The 26,621-nt window shown below is 40.5% G+C and overlaps 1 protein-coding gene across 1 annotated transcript in view; it reads left to right on the top strand.

The window, feature by feature from the left end:
• ANO2 (anoctamin 2) overlaps positions 1-26,621 on the top strand; it is a 187,613-nt gene that overhangs the window by 130,960 nt on the left and 30,032 nt on the right. The window contains exons 15-19 of the mRNA XM_019292734.3: positions 12,062-12,136; positions 18,049-18,250; positions 21,994-22,105; positions 23,318-23,375; positions 24,225-24,325. Of these exons, the coding sequence (XP_019148279.3) occupies positions 12,062-12,136; positions 18,049-18,250; positions 21,994-22,105; positions 23,318-23,375; positions 24,225-24,325 (548 nt within the window). The remainder of the gene's footprint in view (positions 1-12,061; positions 12,137-18,048; positions 18,251-21,993; positions 22,106-23,317; positions 23,376-24,224; positions 24,326-26,621) is intronic.

The following is a 26,621-nucleotide window of genomic DNA, read 5'->3' as shown; positions in this document are numbered from 1 at the left end:
CTTTATTCCCGCAGCCATTGCCAGATAGTAATATTTTGTGAGCTGCTGATTTGGATGGATTGTTGGGTCAATATCAGTAAGCCTGAACCTCTGGATATTCAGGATTGTGTTTAGAACATGGAGCTCTGAGGGATCTGAGCAATCCTGTTGTTAGAGTGGTGTTTTGGCTGCAAGACTTTGTAGGGTTAGCACCAATTTTGGCCCCGATACCAAGTGGCACGAGGTCTTTGGTAACTGATTTAGGATTTTGGCTTATTGGAAGGCACATTTGCTTGTCTGTAAGGTCTGCAGGTCATCTCTTCTTGTTCTGTGTTTTTGTGTCAAGGGCAACAGGTCTGTTGACTCAGGATGTCACACTTCCCAGCTGCAGTTCAAGGATACGGGTCTCTGTTGGGTTTGCTACTTTTGTCATGGGAAGACAGAATATTCCAATGGCAATGCAAAGGCTGGCAGCTCCATTGGTTTGCCCTACTCTGGACAAGTGAAAAATACCTTTGTGAGTTGTTGACTCTTTAACTCCTTGACTTTGTGCCAAGGTGTTGGCTGCCATGAAGCCATTGGTCTGGGACATCCAAGTTTCCTGGTTATATTCTGGGGAATGGATTTCTGTGAGATAGTCATCGTATATTAAATACCCTCTTTCATCTAATAACGAACATGTTTTCAGTGGCCCCTGAAGTGGTGTAAGATAGTTGTATTTGATCACAGGAGTTAAGTGAGTGGATACATGATGAGGGAATCATTTATGTGTCACCACACATCTGCTCATGTCCTACCAGTAACTGTTGGCTTGAACTACTTAAATTTTTTATTTCTCTTGCTGGTGATTTGAGGAAAATACATGAGATTTATCAGCATTTCATACTTTTCTGAACAGGAGAAAGAAATAGATAGAGTTCACAGTAATTTAAATGGTTTTCAGGCCATTAATGTCATAGGCATTACAGAAAATAAAATGCAGGAATTAAGCTTAGAAGGGTACATCCAGTTCCTGCACTGTGCTCCAAAGCAGGACCAGTTATACCCAGTGTCATATTTGCCAGGCATTTCTTCAAGCTGTTCTTAAAAATCTTCAGTAATGAAGATACCATGGCCTTGTTATGGAGCTTTTCCCAGGTGTTACCTATATCTGTTTGAAGGATCAAAGGATTTACTGTTCCAAGGGGTTTTTTTTATGTCCAGCCTAAATTTCTTGTTGGTATTTTAACCCCCTAGTTGCTTTTTACCCATATCAGCAACAGAGATGAAGACTGTTTTTCTATTTTCTTTACATAAGTTTCTTTCAAAATACTTTTTTTCTTTAATTTTGATATGACCTGCTTTCCTCTATTACCCAAGTTATAGAATGTCACTGAATGAATCCTTCAACAAATCCATAAGAATTATCAAACTAAACCAAAAAAATTATAGAAAAGCAGATGGCCTTGATTTCAAAGTAATGGAGAATTCCTCAGCAATTCCTCAGATTCCAAAGATCTTTCTTCCTCCATCCCTTGTCTCTGCAGCTGTACCAGTGACCACATTCTATCAAAGGTGAAAAACAAACATACCTTTTCCTTTTTGAAAGAGGCCATTCATGTAGAATAAACACGAGTGGGAGGTCCTTACAAAAGTTCTCTTTGTCCTGGCACTGCCTTTCCTCCCATTTAGTCATGGCTGATGTAAAGTTCAGAGACTGACTGTCCTACACAACTACACTACAAGGGCCTGGAGGCACAGGATAAGGGGGAATGGCTTCACACTGGCAGAGAGCAGGTTTAGATTGGATATTAGGAAGAAATTGTTCCCTGTGAGGGTGGTGAGGCCCTGGCACAGGTTGCCCAGAGAAGCTGTGGCTGCCCCATGCCTGGAAGTGTTGAAGGCCAGGCTGGATGGCACTCTGAGCAACCTGGGACAGTGGAAGGTGTCCCTGCCCATGGCAAGGGATTGGAATGAGGCGATCTTTAAGGTGTCTTCCAATCCAGGCCATTCTATATAATAGAAACTTTTAGATCAGATTTGTGCCAACAGAGGATATCCAACAAACCCCTACAATTTTCCCTTGGATAGAGTCAACCTTGAAAGTCTTCCAGCAGTCGGGTGCAAAGAACTGTAGCAAATGAGAGTATCCATCTGCATATCTTTGGGAACTTTGAGGAAATACTGCATTGAGGACTTCACACTGCAAGCTGTAATTTGATTGTAAGAGAGGGCTTAAATGCAAGATTCCATATCACTGTTTTCTGTGATGACACTAGAAGTGCTGAAATTCTTTAGCTTGGTATGAAGACTTGGAGCAAGTCTCCGGGGGGAGGTAGAGCATCACAAATCACACTATTTGACTTATGGCTCCTCCCAGAGATCCTTTCAGTATATGCTCCTCACATCCAGGCATCTTTGTGATCCTTTCTGTAATTCTATTAATAACCTGGGCAGTGTCAGCTCAGGTCTGTGCTCATCCACTGGAATATATGTGCCCATACTCTACTTGCTCTCTACCATGTATAAACAACTGGGAGAAACACGAGCTTATCCCTTGCTAGAGGTGAAGGCAGAGTTTTTGGAATTTCCAATGCATTAGAAGGCTGATTTTGTGCATACCTCTCCCCAGTTCTCTCCATATTCTACATGTATTTTAAATTTACACCCATGCAGGTTGTGCATGCTTTAAAACATTCATCTCTTCACTACCTCTGAGGTTGATCCAAGTATAAATTACCACCTTTTCTATCCTCTCCAGGTTTGGTTTTCACACAGTAACTCACTGCTCTCCAAGGATATTTGATATCACTTTTTACTTTGCTGAGCATTATTGCTGTTTCAAATTATGCTCCTTGTTGGATCAGCCTTAATTTGTCCTCCTTGAATCTCATTCTATTTCACGCCTGCATTTCTGCCTTCTCAACAGCCTGGTATTTAATCTCTGCTGCCTTCACTATTCACAACCTTGCCTAATTTAGTCTCCTCTGCAAATCCAATTGACATGGCCTGGAGAGTTGTTGCTATGTTAAATGTAGGATAAACAGTGATCTCTGAGGAGATAACACCTCACAGTTTCACGTACATCTTGCCACGACTTCCACCACTTTTTTGGTTTGGGATTACAGACATTTGTTTTGTTGATAGACATACTCCACCTTTTTTTTTTGTTAATAGTAGGAAAGACACAGAGAAACATTTTTAAGAAAATGAAATGTGAAGCCTACTGTTTCCCATTTTGCCAACTTGCTTTGTAATAAATCCAGCTAAGGCTTTTCAAAGCAACTTTCAATAGATCTTCATTTTACTGCCAGTTGCCAACACAACTGTTTCTTCAGAAAGAAAAAAATAAGGCAAATGATCTGGGATGCTGGTAGGAACTAACCGCCTGGAGAGCTGTTTCCTACACAGTTTTAGCACATATATACAACTGGAATAAATATTACCTAATTCAGCCCAGTGTAAGAGTAGTTATCATCTCCCTGTTTGGAAATTGGAAAGGATTTGCAATTAGATTGCTATGGACCAGGGGAAGTTCAGGTTGGACGTCAGGAAGAATTTCTTCACAGAGGGTGATTAGACATTGGAATGGACTGCCCAGAGAGGCAGTGGAGGCATCATCCCTGGAGGTGTTTAAGGAAAGACTGGACTCAGTCCGGTGGCACTCAGTGCTCTGGTTTAGTTGACAAGATGGTGTTTGGTCAAAGCTTGGACTTGCTCATCTCAGAGGTCTTTTCCAACCTGAATGGTTCTGTGATTCATGAGGAAGTCACTGCCAATTTTATATCGTCAGAAATGTGTGTATATATATCTCTATCTATCTATCTATCTATCTATCTATCTATCTATTTTTCTATCTATATAAAATTTACAAAAATAAATTTAGATTGGAATTTACATTTTTGAAAAATGAGAATTGATGTAAACATTCATGTTTGTAATTCCCTGAAATCACAGCTCTCAAAAGTCTGAAGATAATGCTCATAGCACCAAAATGTGTGTATTTCATTACTCTTCCAACTCTATTAATAGAGTCTGCCACTTTGTCTTCTAGTGTTTTACTGACACCTCTTAATTACTATTCCATACTCCTCCACTCTTGTTGGGTTTTGGGGGCAGGCTGGGTGTGTGGGAAGGTACAAGGGTGCTTGTTATGGATGTTTACTTATGATAGACTTTCTCCATGATTAGCCAAACAAAATACTTTCCCTGGACGTGGGCTCAGAGCAAGAGGCAGTGCCAGTGACAGAGAAAGCACGGGCAGGACTCTCGGAACTCCAAAATGAGTCTTTTTTGGAGCAAAATGGAGAGAGCTGAAGGCCCCTTTCTCTTGTATCCTTTCCCATCCTTCCAGTCTTCCTTTGCTGTTTATCCAGAACTCTTTTCTGCACGTCATCTCTCTGTTACTGGCAAAAGTTTGCCTCTGTAGATTGTATTCTGCAACTGCGTTTCAAATTTTATAGCAAATTCAAATGTTACAATACAAACTTAATTAATACTTTACAGCTGGTAGTAAATGCTCTGGAGCCAGGGAAAGAATTTTGCATAGCCACATCCCCCTTTTAATCCTTTCTCTGATTCTCAAGCTTTTCATTACCAGCTTAAAAACATTGCTAAAACTTACACCACTGTGCTCTCCTCTGGTGCTGGTGTGATCATTCACAGTTTGTGTAAACTAAATTTGAAATTGCAACCCAAGGAAGCTGATAATGTGTTGCATGTCTTTGTCTCCCACTTTGTGTGGGGATAAATGGCTTCACATGGTGTAAGACAATGGAGAATCATGCTATAAGTGTGCAGTGCCAAAGCCTTAGAGATTTTGCTTCACTAGGAATTCTGTGATGATTTCACAGCAGCAAGATGTTCAGTCTAGATTCTTCCAGCTCGGATGCCGACACAAAACTAGGCCAGACAAGCTTCAAGGGAACATGGAAAGGACATCTTTCCTCAGAGTCTAGCACTAAATGCATCTCTTCCAGAACTGAAATCATAAGCTCAGTTGAATTTAATTCAGAGAATTGTAATTTGTGCTTTGCAAATTGCAAAATTGCCAACTGCCTTAGTTCCAGTGGGCCCAAATTGCTTATGTTAAAGTGTATAATGAGATTGAACAAGTGATTTTAAAGATAAAATTCAGGTAAACTGTTATCTACCTGAGACAAATACACTTGCAGTTATAAAAGATAACATAATTTTGGACTTTTATATATTTTAAGAAGGGATACTTCAAGTAGTTGGCATCTGCTTGTATAACCAATGGACTCACACAGAGCTGTTAGTCCTATGCTTAAAATAATTTACAGAGAGAAACTCTTAAATTAAGTCATTTCCAGTAATTTAAATGGTGCTGAATTATGGGAACTACTAAAAGGTAATTTTTTTAAAAAATTATGCTTGATAGATTGTTTTAAAATGGGTGGTGTTTATTATTCCATTAACTTCTCCATCAGATGTTCACAGTTTACGTGAGAAAGTGTGGAACCAGGTTGACTATCACAATAGTGGTGGTCTGGATTTCAGGGTACAAAGTGGAGGTTGGAAACCCAGTGAACTCTAGGACAATGAAATCAATTTTTTTCTAAAGCCCCTCTTTGAAACTCACCTTTTTCTCCCTCACAGTTACATGTCCAGTCAGTACCAAAGCATATTAAATTGATTTAATCGTGCAAAGTAAAATAGGCACATGTCTGGCTCAGAATCTGCCTTCCTTATGCTTGACTATATTTAAGAGTATTTAAAAGCCACATGTGGTATTTTATTACATTCTTTGAGATTTTTCAGGAGATACACTAAAAAAACAAAAGCTGAGTAGGTGGCAGGGTGTCCCTTCACGCCCTGAGCTGAACTTGTGACATTCCAGTACCACCTTCTCTACTATGGCAGGCCTGAGTACCACTGTCAGTCAGGGGCTTTGGAAATCCCACCAGATGTATTTGTACAGCTGGCCCTTTTCCTTCTCAGGATCAGCCTCATTATGATTTATTAATCATCTACAAAGAGCATTGACAAACAATGAATATTTATGACTACAGATGTAACCCTATTGTTTGTACAAATTATAGTGTTTTCCTGGTAATATTCTGAATGGCTTCAAGTTGGCATAAATAATTCATACTTGTAAAGCCATATGTTAAACTGTCATTGTAAAAGACTAAGTGCTGCCAGTTTTCACTTGAACCATATGTAAATACCAAGCACTTGATATTAAACAGTGATATAAAGTCTAAGCACCTTAATGCCACTTACACAATAAAGATTGCAATATGCCACAATGCATTGAGTCTCAGTGACTGAAGAAGCTTTAACTGCAGCAAAGGAACAATTTTTATTCCTGAGTAAACTACAGTGTATTAATTTAACCAAGTCTGGCTTTACAGATTTAAACTACAGTGAGAGCAGACCTCCAGCCTTTGTCATTATTACTGTGTGAAGGAAACAGCTTGAAATATTTCCATGAATCTACTGCAAGTTTTTATCAAGGTACTCAGGCATGCATGTGACATACATACACATACATTTGATATGTGTGTGTATATGTATGTGTGTCAAATGCTGTGCATATGTCACAGAATCATGGAACAGCCTGGGTTGGAAGGCATCTTAAAGACCAACGAAGTTCCAAGCCCCTGCTATGGGCAGAGACACCTTCCACTATCTCAGGCTGCTCAGAGCCCCATCCAACCTGGCCTTGAGCACTTCCAGGCATGGGCAGCCACAGCTTCTCTGGGCCTTTTTATTTTCCATTAGGAATTTCAGAATGTAGCGGTAAGACTCATAAGAGTAGAAAGCACTTGGACTCACGGATCCTTCCCTCCATTCTGCCAGCACCTCCCCTGACAGAGTTGAGGCTGGTATCCTCTTTCCTGCCAGGCTCCATGGCTGGAAGCACAACCCTCACCCACCACAACATGAGATATTTCTGAGTCTCCTGAGGCACAGAGACTTGGCTATTCATGCTTTTATGAGCCCTGACATGTGAAGGGCCAAGTCAGTTGCCTGTGTCAGGGCTGTAGCCTGTGGGAGATTTACTTCCAGCCCCATTACAGGAGAAGAAACTCAGCTGTGGGCTTGGCTGATTGTTCCCACTCTGAGGGAGTGGTCTCAGCCAGCTTAAAAGCCAAGAGGTGGCCTGATCACAGTTCATAAGAACCCACAGCCAAACCTCAAAAGTCTGCCAGTAGATCCTCTTAAGTGACAAATTTGCAGCTAAATGCCACGGCTGGAGGGTGCAGATAGGCAAATTCAGCTTGGAAATAAGCCATACATTTTCAACAGCTAAGGTAATTAGCAATTGGAATGACCTAATAAGGCTTGTGACTGACTGTTCATCACAGAAATGCTCAAGCTGTGATTAGAGGTTTTTTCTAAAAAAAAAAATAGTTGAATCACATTTATTATCCTTATAGCAAAAATCATCTCAAGGAGGTTCTGTGGTTACAAAAGAGACTAAGACTGGGTGGTTAAAAATAACATTGCTTAGCCTTAAAATCCATTAATTTCCACAATTCCAGTACTAAGCCTTGCACACACTTCTCACAGCTCTCTATTCTGCATTGCTTCCACAATTTAGATTTAGAGTCTGTCCACTAAGCTCCACTGAAAGCTAATGGTGTGTCTGTGCTATTCTGCATGTTTCAAAGACAGCAAAAATTTTTAATTAAAGGTTTTGCAGTCCTTCATCTGTCTCCAAATGAGTCTTGGCAGTTTGTTTTCCATGTGCAGTCCTGAGACAGAATATTGCTCACAAAACACAACCACATTTACTGTTAAAATGCCATTGCTGCTTGAGTGAGAAGAACAGAAAATGAAGTTCTCTCTTTTAATGGGTTTTAAACCAAAAGCTCTTTCTTTCAGCTTCTGTGGGAGCGTGAAGGTAGAACTTCTAAATTCAGACGGGGTAGGTACAGACATTGCAGATACCCAGCACGGCAGCAGTTTCTTGTTTCCTCACAGATGTCTGAGGGCTAATACAAGCCCTCAAAAATTTTGAGTCTCAAATACAGGCTGAAAGAATCCCATGAACTTGGCCAAAGTTTCTCAATTGTAATGACCACTGTGGCCACTGCAAGAGCCCAGCAATGCTGATGGTCCTTGATTGTGCCTCTTTTTGTGTCATCACCCTGGAATTGATTGTTTTCCAAAACTGCCCATTCTGCAGGCTTTTTTTGGCTCATAATTTCCAAATAGCTCTGAAGGATCCTCTTCTCCTTGTCTTAAACTTATTTCAAAGCCAAAGCAAAATTATAGGGACCCCGTATTTCAGAAGCAGCTCATTTCATGCCTTGAGCCTGCAGTGCACAGGCAATGTTTTGGGTGTCACACAAATATAGAAGAGCTGTATTTGATACCACAATTCATATTTCTAGATGCTCATTTGGACAGTGCAGTTTTTACACAAATGAAAGCTTTTGTATTGAAGTAAAAATTAAAGTAGAAATCTGCTAAGAAATGTGCAGTTATAAAAACGGCAATTACTTGTTTGAAGGTTCCTGGGCATACTTAGGGATGAATTTCTGGATTTTGTGATTGGAAATATAATACTGCAGCTTTTTTTTGTTGCTAGCAGTGTAAGACCTTAGAGAGGGGTCCTGGATTTTGTTCTTCTCTGAACATCTTTTACTAAATTCCAGTCGATTACTACAACTCTGTGCAAGTCCAGTGAAATCATTGGGATTGCCCAGGTGCAACCACAGCGAAGAGCCCGAATTTCAGCACTGGAGCTACAAAGCAGGATGGAAAAGACAGAAAATCTCTTGCTGTGCTCCCCAAGTGCAGGTTGAGCTGGCATTGCTATGGTTAGAAACACCTGCTTGGAGGAGGTGTTGTCTTGAGGGAAAATATCAATAAATGACTTAAATACTTGAGATCTGAGCAAAGTGGCTGTGGTTTAATTCACAGAGAAATGTAGAAGTGTTTTCAAAAGCTGCCTGGTGCTGTCCAAGTGCAGGGTACTTCCAGGTTTCCACAGCTCAGAGGCCCACTCACCTGAGGCTGCAGAGCCGGGTCTTTGCCATGTTATGTAACTCATATGGAAATAAACCATCCAGAACATATAGAAAGCGGTTTAATTTTATTTTTCTTTCTTTTTTGATTTTTTTTAATTTCATTTTTTATTTTTTAATAGGAAAAGAATTGTATCTCTTCAAGGAACATATTCAACACACCATTAAACATTAAAACAGGAACACATCACTGCACACAGACCAAAATCTGCTTTTTCCTCCACTAGCATTGCAAATCCATCATTGCATTGAAAGAAAATGAAAGTAAGATTTTTAAAGCAAATCTTTCAGTTTGCCTTTGGCACAAAACCAATCAATTTCTACTGTGAGGTTTTCTGTCTGCATATAAATATTCCCCTGTAACACAGTTCATCTTGGGGAATACTCCCCAGTGTAACATATCTGTCACTGAGATTGTTCTTCAGATGATCAATTTCATTTTGTTACGTCAATAAATGCTTACACTTTTTGAGCTGCTCCAGATAGAGGATCATCCAGTTCAGCTCCTGGCTCTGCACAATCCCACTCTGTGCCTGAGAGCATTGTCCAAATGCTCCTGGAGCTCTCGCAGCCTTGGGGCCATGACTATTCCTCAGGGAACCTGTTCAGCACCTGACCACGCTCTGGGGGCAGAACCTTTTCCTGATAGCCACCCTAAACCTTCCCTGACTCAGCTTCATCCTGTTTCCTCGAGTCCTGTCTCTGATCGCAACAACAGAAGGTAGCTTTCCACTGCCAGGATGGACTGAGAGCTCTGGGATGGATGAGGATGAACTGGGAAAAACAGAGATGGACTGGGAGCTCTGGGAGGGACTAGGAGAAGCTGAGACTTCTGGGATTGACTGGGAGCTCTGGGATATTGAGTTAAATGTCCAAATTTGTTTTTGGCCATGTATGCTGAGTAACTCAGTTACTTCCTCCAGCATTTCCTTTCTTCTCATGTTGGCTTAGCAACTCCTCACGCTGTACAGATCTCCCTTTGGCTGAGTGCTACAGACCGTGGCAAACTCATGGAAAAGTAAGGTTCAAGGAAGCATGTGCATGGAAGGGCAAGCTGAGAAGATGGCCTGCTGACCATCCTGGTGTAACCCCAGCCAGCAGCCACTCACTCCCTCCCCAAACAGCAGGATCGGGGGAGAATGGGAAGGGTAAAAGGGTGAAAATCCCTGGTTGGGATAAAGGCAGCTTCATAGCAAAGCAAAACAAGGAATTAATTCCCTGCTTGCCATGGTTGGGCAGGTGTTCAGCCATCCCCAGGAGAACAGGGCCCCATCACACGCAACAGTTACTCAGGAAGGCAAATGCCATCACTGCAAACATGTCCCCCTTCCTGCTCTTTCCCCCTCCACTTTATACACTGATCATGATGTCAGATGATCGGGAATGTCTCTTTGGTCAGTTGGGTTCACCTGTCCTGGCTGTGTCTCCTCCTAAATTCCTTCAGCAGTGTGGCAGCAAAAAAGCAGAAAAGGCCTTGGGTCTGTGTAAGCTCAGCTCAGCAATAACAAACCCATCTCTCTGTTATCAGCCCTGTGTTCAGCACAAGTACAAAGCACAGCCCCACACCAGCCACAGCCCCATACAGCCCCTAGTGAAACTGTAAAATGTGGTATCTTTCAGGCCTTTTGAGAGTATAATCCCTCAGAACATCTTTACGTCCTGTAGAATTGCTAACAGCCAAAATGCAATGAAATGCATCTGTGCATTCACAGGAATGCTTTTTCAAGTGGCCTTCCAGCTTAATGCTGGACTTTGTGTATGAACACAAAGTCCTGTAAAGAGTATTTATGTGCTGCACACACTGGGCCAAACTGTTGGTGCTTCTGGTTGGGTTTGCTGTGCCCCAGTGCTGCCAGGACTGTCTCGACGGAGGCAAGGTCACAAGAGGGACTGCTCCTTCCCACAGCATCTGAGGCACCACCACCATGGCAATGGATGTGTAGACAGGATTGTGTCCTAGGTCTAATTCCATGTCCTGGTTAAAAAATCCACGGCTGCATTTCTGCTCTTATATACTGCAATCCTAGTTCTGCTTTGGGAGAACTTCTTACAAAGGCACAATGCTCCCAGATTTTTATGTTTGTCTGAGGACAATTGTGCTTTAGAAATGGTTTATTGGAAACCTTTGACCTGAGTTCTAATCTGATTTAAATTTGTCTAAATTCAGAATAACTCTGGGCTAACTCCAGTGTAAGGGTAGTACTGATCCACGGGGCAGCAATGGTGCTTCACAGAAATACAAACAGCAGCTGGCTTTGTGTCCTTAGTTAATTTGATTACACAGTTTTAGTTTAACTTAAACAAAGCAGTGACCTTATTATTATTTTAAGAAACCTATTTTGAGAGGAGGGAATCATATTTCTCACTTAAATCCATCTTCAAATGTCTTTAGATGTACGTGCGGCTGGGGCTGGAGTTGAGTTTGTGTGGGGAGGGGAAAAGCATACTGGATTTCACTGATCACAGTTGCTTTAAATTATGCAGGGAAGAGGGAGATGCTGTTTATGCATGAAGAAAACAAGGTTGGCAGCAGAGATCAGACGGGCCTTGCTTTTGTAATTTCCCTCTGCTATAAAACGAGTACCAGGAGAAGGACTGGGGGGTCTCTTGCAAGAATTATCTGAGGGGTCACATTTGGTGCTTGTGACTATTAGACAAAAAATCTGGGTTCAATGGTAGTCAGCATTCTTATCATGATTTCTGTCTCAAGCACTGCTCTTCTGTAGTTTTACAAGAAGCAATTCAGAATAAATGCTTGAATCTTGCTTTGCCTGAATCTAAATTAAGGTCAATCTCAGGGATTTCTCCTGATTTGAACTTTAGTAAGAGTTGAATACATGCTTTCAAATACTAAAATCAGAGTTGCATAGGATATTTTCTGATTTTTGCAGACATTTTCGACATGTCTTATTTACTCTTACCCTCTTTTATTTCAATTAAAATCTACTTTAAAATATCAGTGTTCTAAATAGCATAATATATTTCAAAATCACAGCATGGGAGTTGAGAATGGTTCTCAATAACAAATCGTATTAATTCTAATATTTCCTGGTGTACAGTTCTGTCATGCCTGTTACTTTGTTTATGTGTTTTGCCTACAGAATGAAAAGGAGAAGCTGACGTGGAGTGACCGCATGCCTGGATATGCAGCAAACTTCGGACTGATTTTATTTATGGTAACATAAGCTGCATTTCTGCTCATTTATTAGGTGTGAGAAACTTTGCCATGAGCATCTAGAGGGAAACCCTTGAACTGATGTTCTGAAATATGTTAAAAATCTGAAGGTAAGGTCAGCTTGGGAGAAATACTAGGGAGGTTCATGGAGCTCAATGCCTGCCTCCAGCTTTATTCTCTTTTCCCAAAGGCTGCTTGTGGAAGGGCTGAGTTGCTGTAATGCCAGCAGCTCCTTACACAAATTCTGCCTCTCCCCCAGGGCTTCTGCTCCATCTCTGTCATCCAATGAAGGGATAACACTGATATTTAGTGGTAAGCACAGTATTGCATATGTTGGTCATGGTGATGTTTGGAAAGGTTGAGCCTCAGAACAGGAGATATCCCAGTGAAATAAATCAGTTGCCGAGAAATATTTATCCAAGACACATTCAGGGATGGACTGTACAGTAGTTGAGGAAGATCATGGTACACAGTCCTCCCTGGGGAACAAGAATCAGGTGTGCAGGTCAGTCTGTAAAGTGGGGACACCACTGTCCTAGTCAAATTTCCAGCAAATCACAAACACATCAAGAATCTGCTGGACTTCATAAACAGCAATAGGAAAACCTGGATAACAAACCCTAAATGACATTGTAAAGGATCCCATTATCCTTCTGGTTACAGCAATTCCTGACTGGAAGCTTGTATTCATATCTACACCCACTATGAAATGGCAATGAAATAGGCCTGTTTACACCATTGCAGCATCTAACATGGGAGACTCACTTGGGGCCTAAATTATTTTAAGTGTATTGCTGATTTACTCAAATTTGCATATACTGCACCAGATGTCCTGTGAAGATTTCATTTCTTTTGCTGACAATCAAATGCTCACATTGAAGTTAATGCCTACACCCTTATAGGTATGTTTATATAATTTCGAAGATGTATGCATGACATATTCAGTATGCACTGCATATTAAATTTTCTGTACATATTAGGTGTGTCACATATGGACGTACTTGCAGCATTTTGAGTGAGTTTACCATCCTGAGGCCATACCAAGTATTTACTTTTTGGACAGAACTTCTAGGTGTCATCAGTCATGACTTCATTTAGAGCAGAGCACACTGAGTCTGACTAAGCACACAGCCCTGATTTAGCTTTTACAAGTCATTCCTTTGCAGACAAGGTGCTTACACATGCTCTTGACTTTCACCACATGTTTAAATCTCCCCTAAGCACGAGCTTAAAGTGCTTTCCTGACTCATAGCCTAGGTATTACCCTCCCTGCTTACTGTAACATCTCCAAGAGATTTATCAAGGGTTATTACCTACAGTTTGTGAGATGTAGAATATGGAGCTCAAATTCTTCAACTTCTGTTCATGACTAGTGGAACTAGGCTGACTTTCACCATCTGGCAAAGTGGCCACAATGTTTTGGGTTGTTTTTTTTTTTTGGCAGTATTTTGAGCATTATTTATATGTAAGTACCTACAGGAGACAACTTGCAAGCCATGCATGAAATTCAAGCCAGCTCTTGATGAGGGAGAGCACGCTCTGCTATCCTACATGAATATTGCAATCTGCTCTTTACTGTATGGGATGTTTCCCTTTTTCCTTCTAGATTAATTAAACAGGAGTTGGAAACACCAGACTGAAGTCTTGTTGTCAGTCTGTGAAATAGAATCATACTGAGAAAACCTTGTTGGTCTGGTTAACTTCACTTATTATTATTCACACAGATTAGTTATTTTAACTGTAAGGACTAAGTACAAAATAAGTAATGAAATCTTGAATTTATGTGTGTGTGTGTGCAGGGATACATGACTCAGATACAGAGCTGCACACAAGTGCATGGCCATTTCTAGTGCTGCAGAAGCAGTTGTTGAATTTTTAATGCTACCTTTTCCAGGCCAAAAGGGTCTGGCAGCCCAAATCTATAGGTGTTTTCCATGCAGGTTTACATCACTATAGAATGGTGTTGTTTTGTTCTGTCCCTCCTTCCCCCAGCTTTATATCCCATACTTTCCCTGATGATTCTTGAAACTGGTAATGGTTTTTTTAGTGCAAAATCTTTTCTCTTTTTTAATTTTTTCCCTTAATTTCTGTACTTCCTGTGTGTACTTCACTTTTGTAAATCCTCTTTCAAGAATTGTGTTGTGATCTTTTCCTTTCTTTCTGGCTTTTCCTCTGTCTTTATTAAGTTAGGCATGCTGGTTTTTTTGTTCAAAATGCCAGTTGAAAAAAACATTTGCTTTCCTTCTCTTGCCCAGTCTTACATCACCAAATAATTCCAAGGATTAATTCACGCATTTATGGATGCTTTGAAATCTGGGCACAGTCCTTTTTCTGTACACAAAGCCTCACTGGACTGCAGAGGGGGCAGAAGATCCAAGTTTAATTTAAGCTATGCATTTTGCAGGGATTTTAGGACAGAAGTTCACAAGTCTTATTTTTGCAGAGTAAGATCAATGAAAGCAGGAGATCTGGGCTCAGCTGGGCAACTACAAGTTTTGCTTGAGTGTGATTAACAATAAGGTGTCACAGTTTATAAAGTCCACGTTTAGAAGGCACCTGTGGTGGCAGAGATTTCTGAGTTGGTGATGAAAACGCTGGTAATGTTGGAAGAGAGCTGGGTGGCATGGAGCAATGCATCACTGGGGCTTTTCTTTGTTTGGCTCAGTCAGAGGATGGAAGAAAATCAATTTGAGTCATGGCAGAAGAGTTTAGCCTCTTCCACCCTATTCTCACTCACATGGTGTAATACTTGACTCTAGAATAGCTGTACTGGGGAGCCAGACAACTATTTGGACATGAAATTGTTATCCTACTTGGATGGAGGTAGCAGCCTAGCCCACGGGGTTTTATAGCTTCCTTCTCAGATCTAGTTTGCTTTCCTGTTTGTCTTCATTCATACCAGGCTCAGTAGGTGACCTTTTCTGCAGCCAATTTTCACATCTGTTTCTAAGCAGTTCGTTCCTGGATGGACTAGTTCAGACATTCAGGGAAGAAACTGCCATAACAGGGGGGAAGAATGGCCAGAGGGAATGTTGGCAATGACAACAAACCCCAAAGTGGGCAGCTGCACAAATGGTGGCCGCCTGATCGGGAATTTGGGCAGAAGAGGTATTTTCAGGAATGAGAGAAATGCTGTGAAGATACAGGAACCATTCCCCCTCAGTGACTGTCTGGGGAGTGAGAACTATGCTCACAGTCACTGTGCAGTCCTACAGGCTCTCCTCAATTTTCTCTTCTTGCTGGATGTACAGATAATGAAGACTCCTAAAGGAGTGTTTTTCCATCTGTGTCTAAGCAGATGTTTAAAAACAGCTGAGCAACTGAGAGTTTCTGAAGCCCTGGTGCTTTTGCAAAGCAAATATTTTTGTTCTTTAAACAAATAAAACATATTTTTTTCAGTAACTTTGTATACCTTGCTATGGCACTGCATGGATTGAAAAGGCTGCTACTCTCTCATCCTCCAGTAATATTCCTCAGGGCAAGGGATCGCTAAACTCCTTTGGTCAGGTTTAAGAATTTGCTATTGAATTTTCATGATCTGAAATTTCCTCTGTCTCTGTTTGGTGAGGGCTATCCTTGACTCTTCTTCCTGTACTGTTAAGATATCATTCCTAAGTGGGAATTTTTGATGGAGAGGGGTGTCTGTGGAGGCCCAGGGATCTCATCATCTCCAGAATGAGGCATCCAACTTTAATTTGCTGGTTTTCCTTGTCCACCACCATAGTGAAAAAATTGCTAAGAAATCTGCAGGGAGAAGAAACAGGAAAAGAGTATTAGGAAGGTGATTAAGAAGAAGGAATCTGTGACTCAGATTAAGAAAAATAAAAGAGATTAAGGTGACTGTAGAGGTGGAAGGTGAAGTAAATTAATACCAGGTGGGGCTGTTTTGTTTTCTTCCTTTTTTGGGGATTTTACTCTCTGCTGTAGTGATTGTAATGGGGAAGTGAGAAAAAAGTGATGGTCCTTGTGTTCCTGCACCCCTTCTGTCACAGCAAGGTAGTTCAGCATGAATGTGATCTTTTTGTCTGTATGTTTGGCAGGTAAGTCAAAAGAAAAATAAATATAAAAACTAGAAATGTTTCCTTGACACAATGAAAATTATGAAACCAAAGGAAATAATGTTGTATGCCATTTGAAGAGATTTCATTTAAACTGTTTCAGGCTCAGGCTTTTATCATTCACCCTTTCATTTAAAATTAATGAAACAGTTCTTTAAAAAGTAAAAATTAGAAGTTTTACTAGGTCTAACATGTTATTACTATTTGCTGACAAAACATATTTGACAATTTCATCTGAAATCTCCAGGAGTTTCTACAAATAATTAATTTTTAGTGTGTTTACTAGGTCTTCATAAAAGCAAAACGTGCCCAGTTTTTACCTTCAACCTTTAATAATTTAACTCTGATTCTTGTTGTGGTTCTTTTGCAATAGTTCCTTTTCATGCAACAACCTTCCTCTGCACACAGGAATTCAATAAACTATTGCTGGATCATTAAAACGAACTGTTAAATTTCCTTAAAACCATGTTGTCAATCGGGGCCCCTAGGCCCATTGAAATAATTGCAATAGTCTAATCTTTCACATGGAGGTAGTCTCTTTCATCTGAGGATCTCAAGATGTTTTACCTAAAATAACGAATGTACACTGGAATTCTTGCCAAAGGCAAAAATGAAAGGGAAAAATGTACCTTGTCCCCCTTTTGTGCTGTAATGATGAAAATTTGCTATTTTTTTATTGTTGTTTTATTGATTTTTTTTTCATTGTGGATTGGTTTAGATTTTTTTTTTTTTTCTTGAAACCAGAATACCACAACCCTGTGAAATCCAAATTCTTCTTGTGGGAACTTGACCTTAAGTAGCAGGGTTGACTTTCCTCATCTCATGGGTCAAAGCCAGCCCACAAAGGATGCCAGGGATACCAAGTGATTTCTGGGACACAAATGAAAAGTGAAGCCCTAATAACCCTGCTTAGGTCAGCCTTAAAGGAATAATAGCAGGGGAAACTTCTTATTTTTTAGTTTGCAAGTTGGCACTTCTGCTGAGCACAGGTGAAGCTGTTTGAGCCAGTAAAGCCTATTTACCTGACTGCACATAAATACAGGCCCTCCAGTCCAAGCCATCTGAACCAGATAAAAGAACTTGCTTAATTCCTGCTTTTGAACCCAAACTGCCCAAATTTCACGGCATGCATGAAATATGTAGCTTTAATCAGAACAGACATGCCCATCTTCAGGAATTCATGGAATCAGTATAAAAGAATCACAGATTGGTTTGGGTTGAAAGGGACCTTAAAGATTAACTAATTCTAACTCCCTGCCATGGGCAGGGATGCCACTCATTGGTTCAGGGCACTCAGGACCCCGTCCAACCTGGCCTTGGACACTTCCAGGGATGGGACAGCCACAGCTGCTCTGGGCAACCTGTGCCTGGGCCTCACCAACCTCACAGGGAACAATTTCTTCCTCATATCTAACCAAAAATCTCCTCTTTTGGTTTAAAACCATCCTCCCTTTTCCTACCACTACCTGCCCATGTAAAAAGTCACTTTCCCTCTTTTTTATAAGCCTCCTTTAGGTACTGAAAAGTGGTATAAGATCTCCCTGGAGCCTTCTCTTCTCCAGAGTGAACAATACCAACTCGCTCAGGCTGTCTTCACAGGAGAGGTGCTCCAGCCCTCTGAGCATCTTGTGCCAGTTGAATTGTTGTGCCAGTTTGGAGTCGTGCATCTGCTTTCTTATTTATGTCCCTGTTTGTTGGAGAGCTTTGAATTGTTGCCTTTTAATTCGATTACCTGCATATTATCACCTTGCTCTAAGAAATAACCCTATGATGCCAATTTGTGGAACACACCCAGCCTCCCAGCCAAAGCTTCTGTTTCCAAGCTGAACTAATTCCTGGGTTCATTTGTTTGCAGATTATGCTGACGTTTTCAGCAGTGGTTGGTGTCATCGTGTACCGAATCACTACAGCAGCAGCCTTGTCCTTCAGCACAAACGAGACAACCAGGTCCAACGTTCGAGTGACTGTGACTGCCACTGCCGTCATCCTTAACCTCGTGGTGGTCCTTATCCTCGATGAAATTTATGGAGCTGTGGCCAAATGGCTGACAGAAATTGGTAAAACTGTCTTGCCATATTCCTCATTAATCCATGTATTGACACGAGGGTGTGCAAGGAGGGTCCAGGAGGAGTATTTCCTCCTGGACAGGGCCAGCCAGTGAAAACATTCAGGCTTGTGAATGTTCCTCTTTACAGCTAAGAGCTGCAGAAAGTCAGGGGGTTGTTTCAAAAATGTTGCTGGCTCTGACAAATTTACATCAATGTTGTTTCCCTGATGAAAGTTTTCACCATTTCCTTACTGCTCAAATGATTTTTTTATTCCGTTTTAGGGGCATGTCTGGGCTGGTCTTTTTAATAATGGTTTCTATTGCAGTTGGTAATTGGATTTTCAAACTTTATTTTAAACATCAAAATATTGTTGCAAGCCTGGTTATTTATTTCTTTTAAAGGCAAGTCATTCCTTTGACTACTATAGAGGTTTAGGCCTAAAATATTGTTTTGTTATATACATTAGGCTAAAGATTTTTACTAATAGGAGTTTAGGCTGGGGCTTTGTTATGTTATATAAATTAGACCAAGGATGTTGACTGATAGTGCCTTTACATGAGATTACTCTTAAGACTTCTGTTTCTTCTCAATTCCTCAGAACACTTTTAAACTGACAAATGAAGATGTCTCTTTTAGTCCTATTTTTGGAAGAACATTACAAGCTATAGTTTTGCAGTTGTTATAATAGAGGTCCAATCCTGAATTTTGGAATATGGTCCTGTTAGTTTAGATTAAATTCTTGACGTATTCGAAAGAAATGAAGAAAAAACAATTCATTTTCACAAATTGTCACTTTATTGGGTTAATTTGTTTATTGCTGTTTTGCACCAGGCTGTGGGCAGATTGTAACAGGGTTAACACAAATGGACTGTTCTAGTGGCATAAATGAGCTCAGGCTCACTGTCCAGGCCAAAACTGTACCCAGATTTTCAGCTTTCACGTAAGTGACAGGCTGCTAACTGTGTGTGACCTGATCAATTCTGTCCACTGCACCTGCCCAGGTAAGAAAGGACACAAATGTTAAGGGATGACAGAGGTGTGTGGAAAGAGTAGGAAACGATGAAGATGAGGCTTCTCCAGCAGCTTCTAGGCAGAAGCTGGGAAGTGCAAGGCACTGCCATGGCTTCTCTTTGGGAAGCACAGAATGAAAATCTCTTGCTTTGAAATGTACACGAGTCTGAACAGTGAAAGAAACAAGAACTTCTTACTTGCTGATTATTGTCCCCCTGTCACTTTGCATTTAATTCTAATCCTATCTTTATTAGGGCAGCATTCCTGATTGACTATCAGATGTTTTGTTTAAGAAGGATCCAGTCAGAATAATCTCTAATGCTACAAATTACATGAGTTAGAAAGTTCACTCAGGCAGCTTTCTCCAGCACTAGGCTCACATGCCAATGTAATCAAAATGTTTTAAAAAATTACAATTCATGGATGCAGATAAATGCTGCTTAACTTGTGAACTCTCATTTTGCTGAGAGGAGCAAAACATACTCAATTCTCTTTTCACACTGCACTTAATCCACAAGCTGAAGAACACACTTATTGGGCTGAAGGAGTAGCTCTTGACAGCATAAATTTCTATTCCAACCCCAAGTACACTTGAATCTCTGTTCAGGTGAAAAATTACAACTGTAAGCACGAGAATAGCACTGATAGCAATTGTGTTAATCATAGGATCACAGTCATTGATATGCCTCAATACCTCCTCAGTGAGTGCCTGGAGGAAAAGGGTAGGAGTTTTGTTGTTATCAATACAGAGAACTCATACAGGATTGAGCAGGACTCCTGTGGGCCTGGCAGAGTGGGGCACTGGTGCCCCTTTATCACAGATGAGACCAGCCAAAGTGGGGATGGTATCCTGCTATTCCCAGGAAGAATAGATCATCTTCAGTAATCAGGTGGTGCTAGACAAGACTTAGAGCTCACTTGTAACTCAGAGTCACAGAATGGTTTGGGTTGGAAGGGACCTTTAAGCTCACCTCGTTCCAACCAACCCCTGCCATGGGCAGGGACACCTTCCACTCCACCAGCCTGCTCAGAGCCCCATCCAACCTGGCCTGGAACACTTCCAGGGATGGGGCAGCCACAGCTGCTCTGGGCAACCTGTGCCAGGGCCTCACCACCCTCACAGGGAAGAATTCTCTGAGGTCAAGGAAGAACCAGTGAAACAGGACAAAATCAAAACTACTCATGTTTGTCCCTTGCAAAGGCAGCAGCTCCTTCAGTGAGCTAAGGCCCATTCCACCCTCAGCTCAGCTCATTCTCCACCTGAAAAGTTCCAGCTGCCCCATTTTGGCATAATGAGCCACCACTGAGTGTTTCATTTTTGGGGGTGAGGGAGTTTTCTCTGTTACTAATGCACCTATTCTGGCTGAATGCATTTCTCATGCAGCACACCCGATGAGCTGGAGGACAAATTCTACACATGCCTCTACAGCTATGGTATAGGATGTCTGAGGGAGCCTCTGGGACCATATATGGTGTGCAAATGTTCATCCAGAGGCTGAGCTCATCCATGGGGGGGTTCTCTGTAAGGAAGAGTTTAGGATTTTTCTCCCTCAAATGAGAAGCTGCACTGCTGTTATTTGATATTCCTGCTGCCCAGAGCTGTTGTCCTGTGGATCTATTCAGTGTATGGGATCACCTACAAATTATTTGAAGGCTTAATTAAGCTTTTTTACACATAGAGGTGGGTTATGCCTTAGGGCTCATCAGGTTCTTTTATGAAAATGTGGTTGAAAGTATCACAACGAAAGCCAGGCAGTGAGGGTTCATTAGGCTTTGCTATTCCTTTAGTTATAAAATAATCATGCTGCTTTCTTAAGGAAAAAAAACTCCAAAACAACAGCAAAGCAAACAGAAGACCCAAACTGTTCCCAAAACAAAACTGTACAAGTACAGCAGTATTTTTGATGAAGTCCTTAAACCCAGAGCTCTGGATCTCCTTATTATTCCACACTTTTTTTTTTGTGCCACAGAAGTTCAGCCAAGAATGATAAATTGAATCATAAAATTATCTTCTCTCACATTAGATACAACTCAGGATGAGCAGAGAAGAACAAGGGTTTCACCCATATAAAATCTTTAAAAGAGCATCCTACTGCCAGTTTAAAAAGCCTCTGTCTTATACCTGTTTTTTCTGCTGCTAGAAAATTTCCACAGAAATTGAAAATAAATCTGGGAACAGAGTAATGAACACTGAAAATATTTAAACCAAGAAATGTTGAAATACAGAAGATATATAGTGAAGTGTTATCAAAAATGTGCCTTTATTCTGCACTCAATTCACTTAATACCTCATTCAAAAGTGTATTCAGTCTTGTGTTTAGCATCAAACATATCAACAATCTCACCACAGAAAAGAGGGCTTGTGGACTACAAGTTAAGGATGCTTTTGAGGTGTTTCTTCTGGTTGAAAGTCTCTGTACTTTGCTTTCAATATTCCTGAATTGAGAATATTAATGTTTTGTTATTTTAGTTGTGTAACTGATATATTCATGTATGTTAATATCCATATATACAGCAATGTACTTTATACTGCTTTTGCTTTCTGGAATTGAACATCTCTGGAAATCAGGACTCAGTGGCAGACCTAGTGGGCTTTGGTACAAATTAGAGGTATGAAAGAAACATCACTATAAACCCAAAGTTTGAAGTTTAGTTTGGGTGTTTTTGTATGTGTTTGGGGATTCAGGGATTTTTATATATTTACTGATTCAGTTCTCTGGTTTGCTTTTTTTTCCCTCCAGAAATACCAAAAACAGAGAAAACTTTTGAGGAAAGACTGGTTTTGAAGGCATTCCTACTGAAGTTTGTGAATTCTTATGCATCAATTTTTTATGTTGCCTTTTTTAAAGGAAGGTAGGATAACTATCCTTTACATATAGGTAGTTTTGTACATATATTTTTATATATGTGTCTATATTAGTGGATCTGTGTTATAAAATGGACACAAAGGCTTGGGACTGCTCATCTTTGCCCGCTCTGAAAAAATATCATTGACAGGGTTATTTAAAGTTAATAATTACTTTTAGTTTTAAAAGAGGGTGTCATTTTTATAGTGAATGGTGGTGCTTACAGGCCTTCACTTTCCACAGCTTAGCAAATTTTCCTTGAAGCATCATTCAGGAAAGAAAGGTTTTCCTGTTTCATTTAAAATTACAGAACTCTTTCTATTACTTTCTCATCATTTTGCACTATTCTCTCATATCAAGTTAAATTAAGAAATAGTTACAGTCAACTGGCAAATGAAGTGATTGACCAAAAAGCTAATTCAGCTGTCCTGCTAAATAAGTGTGGCTTCCTATGGGCTCAGGATCCTTGTCTTTTGGGACCCAGTCATCCACATGCTTTTGAACAGGAAGCTCAAAATGATTCTTTGCTAAAACTTTGGCAAAAAAATGTTTAAAACATTCTGGATTCTGTTTCCTATCATTTTGCTCTTCCTTTAGGGGGCTGTAATGTTTATTAATCTTTGCTCTTCACTAATCCTATCCAGCACCTTTGTTTTGAGGATTAATGATGCATTTTGCCAGCGGTTGCAAATATTGTTAGACACCAATGAAAAAAATCACCACATTCTCTCTTTTTTGGCCATAATTTTGTGTTGTATGGCTAGAATAAAGCCAATATCATTGTTTCTCCTGGTGTAGCCAGAAGATTCTTGGTTGTGTAGAGATGTGTAAATAATTCCATTCAGGGCATTACTCCCATGTAAGAGAATCTGAATAAGGGTATGTGTCCCCAGATTTATTTGTGATCTCTAAGCAAGTGAGGGAGTTTATTATTATTTTTTTTTTAGCACAGAAAAGTATTTTATTAAAATTATTTTATCCAGATGTAGCAGAAAACCATTTGTAGAGCCTACTGCTTTGAAATAATCAAAGCTGAATAGGTGCTGAGCCTTTGAAAATTCATGTTGAAGAAGCTGCTTTTGAAATATTTTGGCTAATATGAATCAATAATTTTGATTTCAAAGTTAACATGTTCTTGTGTTTTTAAATTAAATCATGGTGTCAAAATTAGCTTACTTGTCTATTCTTATACTAGTTTATCTATTATTACTGCTTTCAGGTTTGTTGGCCGTCCTGGTCGCTATGTGTACGTGTTTGAAAGTTACAGGATGGAAGAGGTAAGTACATATGAAATTAAAATTACCAAAAAATCCCTTACACAAAGAAATACGTCTACAGTGTTCAGTGGACTACAGACAACAGGGGAAAAATAGAAAAAATGTTGAAACAGGAGGTTAAATTTTCAACTTGAATAGGCAAATCCCAGGGATCTAAGGCAACTTCGTATTCTTTCTTTCTGCAATGTTGACCATTTCACGGTCTTTCTTAGGTAAAGCTTCACCATTTCTATGCTTTACAGATGGGCACTAAGGCACAAACATTCCATGATTTGGTTGAGGCCCTTGGGAAATGTGAATCTGGCTTCCCATTCTGCAGATCGCTGGAAGCTTGGCAATTTTTACAGCTTAAAAACCTGGAGCCATTTTGTGCTAAACCTGTAAACATCTTTTTTTTTACCAAATTCCCTCATGAAAGGGAATGCTGTGGGTATTCCCTTGAAAACTGGGAGATGTACTCAGGCTTTGACAGTAAAGCTGACATAAAAGTCTTTTCAAGGCTGAAGGCTTTTTCCCCCCCTGGGAGATATCAGGTTGGAACAGTATTGGTGATACTGCATTATGTTTATTAAATTGATTATATAGTAAATATTTTTAAAGGAAATATAGGAGCCCCAGGGCACAGTGAGTTATTTCAGAGTTCTGCATATTTTCCATTATGCAGTTTTATGAGTGGAGATGAAATACCTTGTCAAGCATAGATTTGCAGTGATCGATGAGCTCCATGATCCCACACAAATCGGTGGCAGGGACAGTGGGCACATGGAGACATGGGGAGCTCTCCCCAGTGGGTATTTTTAAATTAATTCTCTTAATCCCTTCACACTCTCTGGTTTTGTTTAATTGCAGTGTGCTCCAGGAGGGTGTCTGATGGAACTCTGCATTCAGCTGAGCATCATCATGCTTGGAAAGCAACTGATTCAAAACAATCTCTTTGAAATTGGAATCCCGTATGTATCCCAGCCTTTTCCATTATGTGTTATTCCTATGGCACAGTAAATCAAAGGCTTGATCCCTATTCAGCTAAATGGGACTTTTGCCACTGCCTTCAGAGAGTTCTAATTGAATGTGATGATAAATCACATTTTTGGTTGTGGTGAAATGATCTGGTTATATTTTATGTTGAATAATTGGCTGTATCTTCACTAAATGGCTTAAAGAAAGTGATGGAATATATGAAATAATTGATTTAAATTAATTTCAGAAACCAGGGAAAACAGGCAAGGTATGATAGATCTCCTGGGAAGTTTCAGAGAAGCTCTCAGGACAGCAGTATTGAATACAAATTAGCACAAAGTGGAGGGGAGATAGCGTGGGGGAAAGCAATAGGCCATAAAAGATGTTGAAATCTATTACTTGATCTATGACTATTTTACGGGTTTAGGGATGAAATCCACACATTTCCAAGGTGCCTTTGTGTCAGTCTGTGATGGTGCAGGAGCTGGAGCAAGCAGAGATACTGACACACTGCTCAGTGCCTTTCTGTCACAGGCTGCTTCAGTGCTCAGTCCCCTGCTCCAAATACAGCAGGAAAACTCTCCCCATCTGTCACCAGTGCCAAGGGGATCTCCAGGCCCTGGGAATCCACTGAGAAAGTCCTGCTCCTGCCTCTTGGGAGGTTTGCTTCATGGTGCCAGTGGCCTGTGAAATGTTGGAGAGGAAGAGTCTGGTTTAGATGTCTCAGCTTCACTGAAATGAGGGAGAACCTTCCAACTCTGGTGTCAGCAGCTTTTAGGTCACATCCATAAGGCCGTGAAGATGCTAACTAGAAATCAAGCAGAGTGATTCTTAAAAGATATGAAATATATTTCAAATGAGCCCTTTCCCTCCCTTTTTTCAGGAAGAACCATTTTTCTTTTTCTTGCAAGGAATTTAAATAGAGAGAGAAAAAAAATTCCCAAACAAATCAGATGTGGATTATGGATGGTTTCATTATTCTTGTGTCAAAGTTCAATAGGGAGGCCTGTTTTCTGTCTGCATCTTATTGAGTTTACATTTTATTTTGAGAAAAGGGTGGTAAATCATTCCCAAAATATCTGACATGTTGAAGGCTTAAAGCTTTCTCAGTGTAAACCTACTGTAATTTGTTTCTTGTCTTCCAAAAACTTACTGCTACTGGACTTTTTTAATGGGGATTTTATGATGTTACAAATACTGTATTTATTATTTTTGACTCATGAAAGCATGGGCTGATCCAGTCCAAACAGAAAGTCACGTCCAATTATTTTTCATTTCCTTCCCTTCGGTGCAAGAATGCGATAATTTCATCCCATTTTTCTCCCTCAGATCTGCTCCCCCATCCTTCAGCCAACAAACTGTGGTGGCCTCAATTTTTAAAACTGTTTAAAAACAAACACACTTTCATCCTCTCCTTCCTAGATAAATACCTCATTTCAGTCACAATGCTATCTTGTCATCCCTGAATAAACATATCTGCTTTTCCTTTGCTTGTCTGCATTCCCAAAAAAATGGTGTGTGTATCTGTAGGGCTCGGTCCTTCTCCCTGGACATGTTTCCACCAGGAGAATCCCTAATCACTTAATTAAATCAGAGTTAGCCTTCTATTCCTGCATGGACCACTCTACTGGTTTGGGCTGGATCCGTAATGGTACCAGCAGCTGCATTTTTCATCCCCTCTTGCCTTGTGCCTCTTTGGAGGGAACGAGAGTTGGAGTGAATAGCACAAATTCTTCCATGGGTTCTCTGTATTTTCACTGTGGGCAGAGTCCAGGTGCTGCCACCAACCTTCTCCATATGGAGAGGCAGGAGGGAATGGCATAAATGGTGATTTGCTCCTCAGAATCTGGTGCTGTCCCCTGCACATCTGTAACATGGAAGCACCTCTCTGCTGAGTTATCTGATGACCCACTTTTCTTCCTCATTGAAATCTCAGGATTTCAAGATTTTTTTTCAGGAAACATTTTGATTTCATTCACCAGAAAACCCAAGGCATTTTAGTTGGTTTGCAGAAAATCACAAAGCTGTCCCATTTGCTCTTTCCCCTCAAAAAATACTGCTAAGTAGAGGTAGAGTGAGTTTGCAAGCAACAGTCATCCTTCATGTTTCTAGAACCCCAAATGTTGCTAGAATTGGGAAGTGTCTTTCCATGTCTTCATTGGGCTTCATCCACAATCAGTGCTGGATGAGGAGGGAAACTTCAGATGGCAGCCCTGCAATTTTAGGGTCGTGGAGGACACATCCTTGCTTTTTCCTTCAGTTTTTCTGTAGAAACTGCTGCCACAGCTA

The sequence above is a fragment of the Corvus cornix genome, chromosome 1A (assembly GCF_000738735.6).
Source record: "Corvus cornix cornix isolate S_Up_H32 chromosome 1A, ASM73873v5, whole genome shotgun sequence".
Lineage (NCBI taxonomy): Eukaryota > Metazoa > Chordata > Aves > Passeriformes > Corvidae > Corvus > Corvus cornix.
This window is presented reverse-complemented; position numbering and strand designations above follow the sequence as displayed.